We start from the raw sequence: 13,545 nt of genomic DNA, 5'->3' as shown, positions 1-13,545 counted from the left end.
TCATGGGAAGACACAGATAAGAAACAAATAGGACCAGAATGCCAGATAGCGATAAGTGTTACCAAAAATAAATAAATAAAGCAAGGAAGGATAGAAAGTGATGGAGTCAGGGGAGGAGTTGAGGACAGTCAGTATGTGACCTGCAATTGTGAAAGAACCATGTAGATATCCGGAATATTCTAAGCAGAGAGAACAGCTAGTACAAAGGTCCAGGGGTAGAAGCACGGTTAGTATGTTTGGGGAAAAGCAAAGAAGTTAGTGTGTCTACAGTTGGGGCTGGTGTGATGTGAGCAAAAAGCAGAGTGAAAAAAGGAGAATGAAAAGTAACACAACAGTGGGGCCACATCATGGAGGGCCCTGCCTTTTATTCTGACAAGAAGCCATTGGAGGACCAGAGCAGAGAACCGATATAATCTAACTTACATTTCAAAAGAACCATTTTGCTGCCATTATGAGAATGTAAAGTGATAGCATCAGAGAGAGACAGGGAGCTGGACACCATGGCACACAACAGGGACTCAGAAGGCTGAGGTAGGAGGAGCTTGAGTTCAAGGCCAGACTTAGGAACTGAGCAAGATTCAGTCTCGAAATAAAAAATAAAAAGGGCTGGGAAAACATAGTTCTGTGGCAAAGCACCTCTGGGTTCCATCCCCAGTGTATATACACACACAGAGGGAGGGAGGGGGAGAGAGAGAGAGACAGACAGGGAAAGAGAGAGAGAGGCAGAGAAACTGGTAGGAAAGTTTCAGGATAATGCAGGGGAGGCAGAAGATGGTTTGGGATGGGAAGTAATGGTTGAGGTGGGAGGAAGTGGTCAGGTGCTACCGGATGTGCTTAGAAGGAAGAGACAACAGGAATGCCAGAGGAGAGGGCGTGGGATGGCAGAGGAAGATGAAATGAAGTATAACACCAAGGTTTGGAGCCCGAGTCCAAACAGATGGCATAGCATTAACCACCTATGAAATGGGGAAGAGGCGGGAGAATCAGGCTTGGGGCGGACACCAAGAACTCAGTTCAGGACATGTCAAGGTTGAGCTTCTATTGATCCAAGTGGGGGTGTGAGTGGGCAGTTGTGCGCGTGAGTTACTGAGTTCCGGAGCAAGGTCAGAGCGGGAGATGAGAGCAGAGTCATGTGCGTGTAGAGGCACCTGGCCCAGGAGAAAGTGAGATCACCAAATGGGTGAGGACAGAGAAGAAGCCTCAGGACAGAGCCTTGGGCACATCCATGTGCAAAGATCAAGACATGGAAAGGGGCCAGCAAGAGAGACCAAGGAGTAGCCAATGACCTAGAGCTAGGACCCAGGTGAGATGTGGTCCTGGGGCCAAGTGAAGAAGTCCCACAGGCAAGATGCAGTGAAAGACTAGGTCAAGTGCAGCTGCCGAGCCCAGTAAGACGAGGCCTGGGAGCAGCTCATCTGAGTTAGCAATATGGGCTAACTGCGAGCTGAAAGTCTGATTGTAGCGAGTCCTATTGATAGGGAAAGAGGAGAGAAAATGAAGACAACTTGAATAGGCAATTATTTTGCACAGCTTTGCTGTAAAAGGAAGGAGAAAAATAGGGAGCGATGCTGAACAGGGACAGGCTAAAGGGGGTTTTTAAGAAGGTGATCATTCAGATCCATTAGCCAGTTCCTGGGACAACACTCTAGTGTGAAGAGTCCACCGTGCTGTGAGGACACCGAAGAGGAAGCCCATCCCTTCAGGATGCTCTTAGGCTCCTGGAGTAGATGGAATTGAAATGAGGTTTTTAAAAACTGTTTGCATAAAACAGGCGGGTAAGTACCAATGAAGACAAGGAGCCACGTGCGCACCTGCGCTCGGAGAATTCTGGAAGTGGGAGCTCTCCAAACCAGCTGGGACTCCCATCGCCTAGAACAGGGTGAATTTAAAGCAGGTTTAATAAAAAGGGAAGAGACGAGATTTGGTGAAGGAACAGGGGAGGGTAAGGGGCAGAGAAAAGCAAAGAGATGGAGGCCAGCGGCCTGCCAGTGCTATCAATAAAGAGGCCACTTTCACAGCACCTGCATAGGCCTGGCACTGTCCCAGGAGCTTTTTCCATAGGAACATCTCGCGTTCTCATGAAAACATGAAGTAGGGACTATGATCCCATGCTGCAGATGACAAAACTAAGGCACTCAGAAATTAAGTCTTTGCCCCCAATCACAACTAGTAAAGGGTGGCGCTCAGATTCACACCAGGCTGTCTGACTCCAGAGCCCCTGAGCTAGGTTGACCTCTATCACATGCTGGAACCTTCCAGGAGCCAATCCCAGTGCCACCCAGGCCACTTCTGACTCCATTCCCCCTTGCTCTCCAGACCCCAATCACTGTGGAATAGCCATTTAAAGCACCTGAGTGCATTAGGGTAGGGACTGAGAAGAGACACGCAGGGGACTCTCTAATGGGCTGCCACAGATGATGGTTAACCTCATTGCACTGATTTTCTCACTTGAAATATATGAATTGAGAGGAGTTTAAAGAACTGTGGCCAATGCCTGCCACTAATGTAGAGATTCAAAACAGTGCACCTCTCTTCTGAAGGGGTCACATTAACAGAGTCTCAATTCCAGTGATTCCCCAGGCAAGACTGGGCATCAAACTCACCCAGGGGGCCTCCTGAGGCCAGCACAGAGGCAGAGTCTCCCCAGCCAAGGGACTGTGCAGGCCACCACATGCACAGCAGCTGACAGTGCTCTTTGCCAGGGTGAACTTCACCAGCCAGCCCACCAGGAGCTGATGGGGTGCCATACTTCAGAAGGAAACACAGCTGTCTGCAGCTTCCTGCCCTGGTGCATCCCACCCAGAAGCCGATAGGGAAGGTGTGCTTGCTTGTTCAGACTAATGAGAGAGAGCCAAGTATGGTGAGCCTGTAGGTGAGTCGAGAGCCTGATGGCATGTTCTGGCTCTGCTGATGCACATGAGTGCATCCCCCCTCCCCCCCCCACACACACACGGTGCAGCCAAGATCTAAGCAGCTGCCTCCACCGCCTGGGCTTCTTCAACTCCTCCATCAATGGCCTCAGGGAGAAGGGAAGCAGCCGACGGGCCAGGTCTACACCAACAGAATAAAAGGACCAGCAGGGCCGTGTGTCTTACCTGGTTTAGCCAAGCAATTGGAACCAAATGGGGTCATAGCTTTAATTAGGCAGATGGTTGCCTCAATCTAAGCTCTTGTTAATGGTTATTAATGAGGACACAATGATACTGAAATGTCTCCCTGTGAGAGCACGAGACCAAAGGCTAAATATTATATCACAGAATCCCGGGTTGGAAGGGGTCTTGGAGGTAACAGGTCTGACCCTGCATCCAATACTAAAATCCCTTTCCAATGTATTTGTGACCACTTCCAGCTCTGGGGACCCGGGGACACAGAAGAGCCCATTCCTTCTGCCTGGTAACCAATTTTTTTTACACAGAAGCAAAATCTCTCTCCCTAATTTCTATATTCCCACCCCTTTCCCCACAAAAACAGCTTGCAAATGACTCGCTCCACAAAGCGAGACTTTGTAACCCATGTCACAGAGCTGGAGACAGGCTTTTGATATTCTAAGAAGTGATCAGCAGTGCTGGTTTTCCCAATGCCACGCTGATCTCTGTTCACCCCAAAGCTGCCAGTTAGGCCCACCGGTCACCCTGCCAGGCAGGGCTGAAATCTGCTGTATCCAAAAGGGAAGTTCACGAAGGGACAAAATGAAAGCCTGGGAAAACCAGGTCACCCTAACACAAATGAACACAGGCAGCTACACACCAACATTATATGGAAATCAACTCCATTATCTCTAGGACTCACAATAACTGAACAAGGGCCCCATCCTTTTATCTCTGATATCCCTGCCACTGGGACCTTGCCTAGTTTTCTCCCAGAGACCAAGCACAATGTTTAAGAAAATAAAATAGATAAGCCAGACTCACCAAGGTTCACTGCCATGATTTGCCTGTTCTCTTTGGCTCAGTCCCACTTTGTCAAGTCCAGGGAACAGCACACAGGCCCCTAATGGCTTTGAGATGTAACCCACTGTGAACGTACTGCCAAGAGGCTATCCAGAAATCTGCCACCATGGCTGTTCTCAGATCCTACTTACTTCGTCCACTTTGACCTGGTCACTTACCTCTATACAAGCCTGGGAAAGTCACAGACTCTGAGAGCTTCAGACTCCCCTCCACAAGATGTGCTCACTTCCATGCCTCACAGATGGCTGGGAACCTGAACTGACTTGTGTGATAACACGCAATACCTGATACCCTGATACCACCAGGCAGTTGCAAGTCATGAGCCTTGGTACTGCTGACGGGGCCTCCGCCAGGTCACTTGGCCTTTGGGGACCCCAGTAATTCTCATCTATGAAATGGAGAACCTAGGCCTAATCTTTCCCTAACTTCTCAGTAGAAAAGACATCAGTTTTTGGCTCTAGCTCACACTGGGTTCTGGAAAGGTCCAGAGACATTAACATCCTGAGAGCATCCTGTGGGGTACTCTCAAATCGAGTCAAGATGGCACGCTGGCCTGGGTGCCCATCTGACTGCAGCCAATCCTCCCTTGCCCATCCAAAACTGTGCCAGTGCCAGAGGTAAAGCAAGGAGGTGGGGAGAGAGGTCCTGATGGCACAGAGGCAGGTGCTGACACACATGCAGACTCTTGACTGGGGGGCAAAACATGGATGCTCCTAACTATGTATTTTGTAGGCTAACAATAAAATTAGTTAGCATTCTTAAGCATTGAACAATCCTTGGTAGAAGAGAAATTTGAGAACTGAAGGATCAACTCAAGATTCAAAACTTACCATAGCTAAGCCATGGAGCAAACGACTAAGCCACAGTGGGCCAGGCACTTGCTGGACCCTGGGAATACAGGCATGAATAAAGCAGACACAGACTCCCCTAAGTTGCTCTTCGGAAGAGAGATTTATGCCCCAGAAATCTTTCTATATTCCCTTTCTAGGTGAAAGATGAAGGAGAAAGTCATCAATTTCTATTTGTCACTAATGTGAAAGACCAATTGATTGTCTATATGGATGACTCAATTGGAACCAAGATGAAAAGTTATACACCGATCAAAATTCCTTAAATCAAATCGCATGGTAAGATTATTAGGGGAGCCCACTACTCAAAAAACCCTATGGTAAATCCTCAACAAGGCCAAGAATTCAGGAGGTATATTTGAATCTTGTCATGTCACATATGTTTAATACACAGCAAAAAGCCATCAGAAATGTGTTTTTTATTCTTCCCACTTGTCTCCCCCAATTCTCCGATTAGCTTCATCTTTATCACATTTGAATGTTCTACGTTGAACATTCTCTGCAAAGGATTCAAGCTCTTGGGAGGAAACCAACTAAGTAAAAAATTGTAGTTGTAAAGTGCTTGGGGGTCCTAGTAAGGCAGAGCGTCAAATAAATTCAAGCACTTGCTGCTTCACCACACAGGGAAACCTTAAGCAAAAAGGAGGTTCAATCACTGCAATAACCTGCTGCTGTGTCTGGTGCCACCCACACCAGGCAGGACTTCCCCTCCCACCCAGACAGAGCCTCTGGAGTCCCCACGCCTCAGTTTCCTCATCTGTCAGTTAGACTTTATGTCTCTAGGAGACTTTTTGGAGGTAAAAATGTCAAAGAAAAGCAAGAGAACAGTAAGTTAGCTATAACGAGTCTATCTTTCAATTTCTTTACCAAACACTACAAAATGTATTTAATGTGATTTCTGTAATAATAGGAGATCCCAACCTGGGCAAGGTGGTGCACGCCTGTAATCCTAGCAGTTCAGGAGGCTGAGGCAGGAGGATCATGAGTTCAAAGCCAGCCTCAGGAACTTAGCAAGGCCCTAAGCAATTCAGTGAGACCCTGTCTCTAAATAAAACACAAAAATGCACTGGGGATGTGGCTCAGTGGTAAGCAACCCTGCGTTCAACCCCCAGTACCAGTAATAAATAAATAAATACATACATACATACATGCATATACACATTCATGAATGAATGAATGAATGAATGAAAAATAGGAGATCCCAAATGTCTCTAGGGGTTCCCTGCTGCTGTGGAGCAAAGTTGAGATAGCTTTAAAAGCAGACTTTGAAAGAAAGAATTTCAATACCTGTGTGACTTTAGATGACCTATTTAAAGTCTCTGAGCCTCTGTTTCTTCATCTATAACATGGGATCACTAATTTCAAGATGAAGATTGGCTGAGATATGAGAAATATCCAGTTCAAGGCCTGGCAGAGAATAAAACCTTTCCCAATGCATGTGATTATTTTGACTATTATTATTTAGCACCATATCCCCAGTGCTTGGCATACTGCATTCAATAAATATTTGTCGAATGAATTAATGAATGAATAAGTGAATCAATGTGTTTATTATTACAGCCAAAACTTTCCATAGAACCCAATCAGGATACTCAGCCAATCCTTATTCTCTCTTATGTGTAAGACAGACCCATGAACATGTTCTCCTCCTGTCTCTTCTAGTTCTTCCCACAGGTTGACCTCTTCATGCGCAGGTAAGGCCAGAAGAAAGCACTTTAAAATAACGGTACCAACACATTATTAGGGAAAAGCCACAGACTCATCACACTCTCTGAGTTGGAGTCACACGTGTGCATACATCATGTGCCCAGCCTCCAAGGGGGTCCAAAGTCTGGTGGGAAAATACCATAAAATTAGAATACAGCACCATAAGTGCGGGAACAGATTATATACCAGGGGAATGGGAGAATATTAAAGAAACTCTCCCTGGGAGGACAGGAAGCTACTGGAAAAGGATTTGCAGAGAGCCACTTAAACCAATGGTGATGCAGGAGGAAGAAGAGAAGGAAGCAGGAGAGTTGATGGAGACGCTTTCCAAGCAGAGGATGGGAATAAAATGAGAGGAAGAGAACTTAGGATAGAGTAAGGTGTGAGCGAAGCCCAAAGTCACGCTCCTAGTACAGCTGGGCTGCAGTGAGTAGTTCAGTGTGGCTACAAGGTGGTGGGGGTGGGGACAGGAACAAGGCAGTTGGAAAGCCCTGCCTCTGTTTGACTGGAGAACACTTACTGAGTTCCTAATGCATTAGCACAACATTGGCTGATGTCTGAAAATTTTCCAGAAGAAATTAGAGAACACTACAAGGGGTAATAACCTCCACCTACTGCTGAAGGTGAATCTGTTCCCCAGTGGCTAAGGGAGTTCGCTTGTGAGCAACAAAAAGGACATGGAGAGAAGAGTCAAGGGCAACAGGCTCTCAGTTGACCACTGCTAGCCAGGTCACTTGCCATGTGACCTTGGGCAAACCACTGCCCCTTGGGCCTGTTTCCTCATCTGCAAAATGAGCAGGCTGGATAATGGGTCCCTACCCCTTTTATGTCTCTGTGATATTATGACCACCATTGACCTCTTTAAGTAATGGAGGGCTATGGAGACTGAGGTGGGGTCTTCTTGGGGTGTTTATTAACTTGCAGCTCCACAGTCACCACTCAGGACCCAGAGGGACAGAAACAAAATCAAAGAACATTTTAAGAAGATGGATGGCTGAAGGGGGCTGACATATGTGTGTGAGTTTGGGGAATTTATGCGGGCAGCCTCACAGCCATAAATAAAATCCCTTTCTCTTACCCAAAACCTCATTCGAGGGTAAACATCGGACACTGTAATAGACAATTTGGCTGTATCTCCCACCCTGTGCCTCACTTGAATGAAAAACAGCCATCACAAGGCAGCGTAATGGCTTCAGCCGCCTCTTTACAAACATCCATATTGTCACTAGCGACAAGCAGGGCTGAGGATGGAGCAGGCTGGACAATTTATCTCTGAGATTCTGGGTCCTTTTGTGCAGTCTTGTTTTGACAGCCATCCACTCTGAGACGGGGCAGCTGGGGAGAATCCCAGAAAAACTCCAATGCTGGGAGCAGTGACCCCCTTCCCTAGGAGACTCTCAAGGTCTTGGGAGACCCCAACACAGTCTGCATGCACCCGCCCAGTCCAGCCCAGCCCATCTGCATATGGCTGCTTACCATGAGGCACAGCTACTCATATTTTCTTGACCTATTTCTCTTCCATCCCTGCCCTACTCCACTTCCCTTCTGGAGTGCATGTAATTAGCACCTCTCCATCCACAAGGATCGGGAGATTTTTAAAAGCTCCTAACTCTCAAGATAATCAAGGAGACAGGAAAACAGGTCCTGCATTGCTGTTGGGCTTTTCTCTTTCCTTTCTCTTCCTTGGCTTAACTCTGCTTCCTGGCCCCTACAGGGTATCAGGCCCAGTTTGACCTTGTCAGCCAGCAGGGCCTCGGCTGGACATCATTGGAAGTGGCCTGGCATGAACCAAAGCTGGGAGCCAGTAGAGTCTTGATTGACAGCTGAACAAGTCCTGGGCAGAGTGTGGATGTGGGAGCATGCGGGGTCCCCGCGAAGCCCTCTGTTGTCAGCACAGCAGCCAAGAGAGGGATCTGTTGGCTCTGCTTTCTGCTTCCCTCCAGGAGAACAAGTGTCAGGAGCGCCAAGGCCGTGAGGCACCCCCAATTCTGGCTCACTCCCTTTCCGCCTCCCATTAGTGACAAATGGAAATTGATGGGTTACCACTTTATCCTCTCATTTAGAGGGGCTAGAAAACCTCGCAGCAAATGCTGAATAACTGTAGGCATCTTATAAATAAGCATCTTAAGGATATGAACCATTTTTGCACTGCCACTAAGCAGAATTAAATTAGATTTTGAAGTTTCTGCAGAAATGAATGAAGAAGCGGGAGGGAGGATTTTGTTTTTAATTCTCCCCCTTTTAAAAAAAAAAAAAAAAGATTGTAGAATAGGGAGCCAAGGGCAGGGTAAGGGGAGAATGGAGTCACTTGTCTACGTTTCTGATTTCAAAGAGTACCTCTGCATATGCACAGAAATATGCCCACAAGGTAGCAAGGGGGCAGCTCAGAGACCCACAGGCTCAGCCTCCTGCCTGGCCTGGCCAGGGTCTCAGCTGCTGGCCCACCTCTGCCTGTGCTGGACCACCACCCTATGCCAACCGTAACCTCAGCCCTTAGGGCCAGTCCTGAGGGCAACTGGAGGAATCCTGGAGTTTTAAGTCCTTTCCCTGGATTCAGCATCAAGCCTTAAGCCCTTTTAGGATCAGGTTTAGGATACTGACCCAGCGCCATTCAGCTCCCACCCGTCTGGGAAGAAAAGCCTCATGTGGTCATCCATCTGGATAACCTGCCTGGTTTTTAACTCCCTGTAGGGCTGTTTCCCAACCTTGTCCCCGGGTGCCTGCTGGTGGGTAACCAAAATGGAGTTAGATTCCTCACTGGGGTGCCCTACCCATCTGTCCACTCTGACCCCCATCCCACAAGCACACACGAATATCCCTGATACCCTCCCATCTGACCTTGACTCCTCAGGCTCCCTGTGCTGGCCCCTCTGGTGACCACACTGGGCCTGCTGGACTGGACTGTCTTCAGCCCTGCAGCCAGGACTGCACCCCCAGGACTCAGGATCTGGAAAGCCTCGCCTGCAGTTGACTGGCCTCACTCAGTGCCGGCAAGGGAGGAGACACCTGACTTCCCTCCCTTTCAGGTTTGGGAATGCTGATGGTACAGACGGTACCCCTGCCTACCCCCCAAGCAACAAGGACAAGGGAGAGACTGAAGTGACCCTTCCCTCCCTCTCGAAATCAAGCCACAGACAATAAGTAGCAAGCCAAGGGCAGGGTCACCGAGCGGATGCCTGGGTTCATCCAAATTGCCACAGACACACCACCATCTCCAGGGCTCTTTTTTGACTGGTCAGAGAAGAGGAGACGTGAACTCTTCTCTTATCTCCAGCCCTGGCTTTGAAACCCCCAAGGCCGTTCTCACTCTCCTTTGTCACTAATAGCGGTCTCTTAACTCCCTAGGCTGATTTTGTCGTGAACTATACCAAGGAATTATCAGCATCTTTATTCTGGTCACCAGGTGAACTTAGCAGGTCGCCCAGATCAGAGCTGTCAACCTCTTGCTGCCCCAACACCATCACCTCTGTCTCCTCTGTTCCCACTTCTGCCCCGGCCAAACTCAGGAAGGCACAGTGCAGGGTCTGGGCAGTCTCCTCCAAGGCTTTGGCAGCATGTGGATATTGCCTGTGGATTCTTGGAGTAATGACTGGGGGCATCACACATAGCTGGGCCACACTTACCGATCCTCAGGGAATGCGGGCTGCAGGCCACCATCACGAGCCACGCTGGAAGCAGCACCAAAGGCGCCGAGAGGCGGGGCATCTTCTATAAATCCTCATGGAGCCCTCTGCTGGTCTGGGCATGACATAACTCTGTGAGAAAACGGAGGGAGCAGGTGAGTGCTAGGGGCTGGGTAGCCACCTTTATCCAGCCCAGTGACCCGAACATCCAGGGAGAAACAGGAACCACTGGGGGAGGTGACGACCCCACACAAGAACTTCCAGCAGCACCTGCAGGGGCTGGCCTTGCCGTTCCTGCCCATGCCCACCAGGCCCAAAGAAGGCTCAAGTTCCAACCCCGGCTCCCTGCTCCACCGGGGCAGGCTGCTGGAACTGAGGCTCAGGATTCATGGCACCTCCCTTTTCTTTCAAAATCTCTAATAGGGAATGCAGACTTCCATCCACTCTGAAGGAATGGCAGCCAGAGTGAGCAGAAGAGGAAGGTATGGGGAGGGTCACCCCTACCCCAGGCCCACAGGGTGCTCCATGTGTTGGAGAGTGGGGTAGGGAAGAGGCTGAGTTCAAGTCCAGTCCTCCACTTGCCAGCTGTGTGGTTTGTCTCTGTTTTCTTGTTTGTAAAAGTGACAGTGACCCCTCCTAGTGGAGCTGAACTGGGGAATAACTAGGCTAACACAGGAGAAGCCGCTGTGTACAGGACCAGGCCTAAAAGAGGGGCTGCGTGAATTCCTCACTGGCTGGAATGAGAAAGATCTATTGGCCTCAAATACCGAGGACAGAAGCCCACATTCCAGATCATCAGAGGGTGTCCAAGCCTGTTTCTGCTAAAAACTAACTCCCTCGCTCACCTTCCTCCACCAACTCCTCCCCTCCTTCCTGAGCTGTGAAGAGGGTTGCCTTTCCCCAGGGCAGCAGGTTCACTGCCCCCCAACCGGTGAGACCTCTCAGACACCCTCAGATCCACAGTCTGTAGGCACCAGCTCTGACTCCATTGCAGGGGTGAGGATGGGGCTGGTGAGTACCTGGATACGCTAATCCCAGGAAAGGAAAGGAAAAACATGTTGACGTTTCCTCCTCCCACCCTCAGACAGAAAAATGAGCAAAACGTTTGCATAGACACTTCACTAGGTAATATATACCAATGAACTACACAAACTTGAAAAGGAGCTTAGCTTCATTGGACATGAGGAAAATGTGACTTTTAATCATAACAATAATATGTTTACCCACCAGAATGGCACAAAAAAAGAAAAAATAGACAACATTGAGTGTTAGTGAGGGGGTCGAGCAACTGGAACTCTCACGCAGCATCAGTGGGAGCATATATGCCGTCAGCTGCTTTGGAAAACCAGTCTACAAGCACTTTACTCGCACCCTAAAGACCCAACAACTCCTCTCCTGGTTACATCTCCCATGAAAATGCACAGATATGCCCATCAAAGACATGTGATGTCAAAGCAGCACTCTTTGGATTTCCTCAAACTGGAAACTCTGCAAATGTCCAGCAGCAGAAAGGAGAAATACGCTGCATATTCACACAATGGAACGGGATGCAGAAATGAAAGTGAATAACAGCCACAGGCCACAGCAAGGATGACTCTCATAAATATAATATTGAGGAAAAGAAAGCAGGCACATGATTCTGTCCATGTAAAGTGCAAAAGCAGGCAAAGCTACACTGCGCGCTCAGAAGTCCAGCGAGTCCAGGTTGGGCACTGGCATGAGGGGCTTCTGCAACATGTGCCTTCTCTTTATGTGCTGTCTTCTGAAAAAGGGTTTTGTTTAGTGGCACCCAGCCTCCCCGACTTGCAGCTTCCTGTGCCCACAGTGTCCCCTCTCTCTGCAGTGTGATCCTCCCCTCGCCACCCCCACTTGCCAGAATTAGTCCCCTCTCTGCACTGTGGTGGCTCTGACAGCAGCACTTTTCCCTCTCTGGCTGCTTCCTTTATGTGTCTCCGCCTGGGATCACTGCAGGCTCCTTAAGGGAAAGGACTGTTTCCAGTTTCCTGTTGTGTCCCCAGAGACTACTTATGCACAAAGTTTGCACAGTACCTATTTGCTCAGTGAATGGAAGACCTTAAGCAATTCCCTGCTAGAAGGAGACAGAGAAAGATAAAGGGTAAAGGATTGAGATAAAGCAATGCCACTGTTGGCAAATCAGGCCCAGAATCTTTGTCCCTTAATTCATGGGTGTTAGTGCAGAGATAGATTAAAGCAAACACAGTCTCAAGGGAAGCTGGACATTCTTACTCATTACAGATAAAGTTGGTCATTCAGTGATTTTCTGTCTTCTCACTACAATGTAAGCTCAACAGAGGTGGAGCTGGGTCCTTGGCCCTCTGGTGGGTTCAAGGTCCAGAATCCAGGATCTGCAGTGTGTAGCCCGCATGAACAGGCTTCCTTCAGCCCTGGGCAAGTGAAGTGGTACATGATTTCCACATGGAAAGGGGTCTCAGTGCTGTTTCTCCAAGATCAATTCTTTTTTTAACCCCTAAATTATTCAAATATTTTTAGTTAATAATAGCCAAGCTGCTAGGCTTTAGACTAGATTCATTTGAACATCAAACTAAAACTAAGACATCAAATCTCTTTGTAAAGGATCTATAAGTTTCACCTTTCTGCTTAAAGTTAAGACAGAAAAAGAAAGAGATGGAGTCACAGCCCTGCCCAGGCCTGTCTCTATGTGACCTTGAGCTTTGCACTTCACTGTTCTTGGGCACAACTGCCTCATCTGTAACAGTTTGTGTGGTGGATTAAATACAATAAAGAATGTGAAAAAAATTTCTAAACCACTGAGACTTCCACACATTCAACATGGTGGTTCTTTTTATCCTTGTAAAGTTTGGGAGGAGATTATTTCTAATCATCCTGCTCAGGGTCACACAGCTGTAGTCCAAGAGCAGCCCCAGACCTCAGCCATCCTTGTTCTGAAATGTGGTTCCAGGCTTCAGGGCCATGGACGACATAAGCTGATCTTTTCACACTGAGTGTAGTTCTGTCATCAAATAAAATTTACATGGGCTAATCTGACACCTATTTAGCCATCTGCATAATAATTATTATGCAGCATGCTGATCAGGCATAAACAGGAAGTATTTGATGTAAATGACTCTATTTAGTATTATTTGTATACAGCCTAACCAGATTTTTACAGTTCTTTCCTCTTTGACAGTTCACTTATCTGCTCAGTGATATTTATTAAGGTTGTAATATATGCCAGGCACTGTTGTAGGCTTTAGGGATACAAACTCAGAAAGCAGAGAGTTCAGAGACATACCCTTCCCATGCAATTGGGGGCATTGTCCTGAACACCCTGGGGCAGCCATGCCAATTGCAATGGGTTCAGAGTCAGGGTTGGATGGAAGCCAGGCTGGGTCTGGTTCTCCATCTTATTAAGGAATGCTCTTGGGCACTGTAACC

At 48.1% G+C, this 13,545-nt stretch overlaps 1 protein-coding gene across 10 annotated transcripts in view; it reads right to left on the bottom strand.

Moving 5' to 3' along the window:
* Positions 1 to 13,545, bottom strand: part of GRIK4 (glutamate ionotropic receptor kainate type subunit 4) — a 410,374-nt gene that overhangs the window by 274,695 nt on the left and 122,134 nt on the right. For all 10 annotated transcript variants that reach the window (XM_079103138.1, XM_079103145.1, XM_079103144.1 and 7 more), the window contains one exon: positions 10,129 to 10,260. Coding sequence is in view for 9 of the 10 variants with exons in the window: in XM_079103145.1 (XP_078959271.1) it covers positions 10,129 to 10,210 (82 nt within the window). In the remaining variant the exon portion in view is untranslated. The remainder of the gene's footprint in view (positions 1 to 10,128; positions 10,261 to 13,545) is intronic.

Source organism: Sciurus vulgaris (assembly GCF_902686455.1).
Source record: "Sciurus vulgaris genome assembly, chromosome: 11".
Classification (NCBI taxonomy): Eukaryota; Metazoa; Chordata; class Mammalia; order Rodentia; family Sciuridae; genus Sciurus; species Sciurus vulgaris.
The sequence above is the reverse complement of the archived record's forward strand: the minus strand, read 5'-3'. Positions and strand labels throughout refer to the sequence as shown.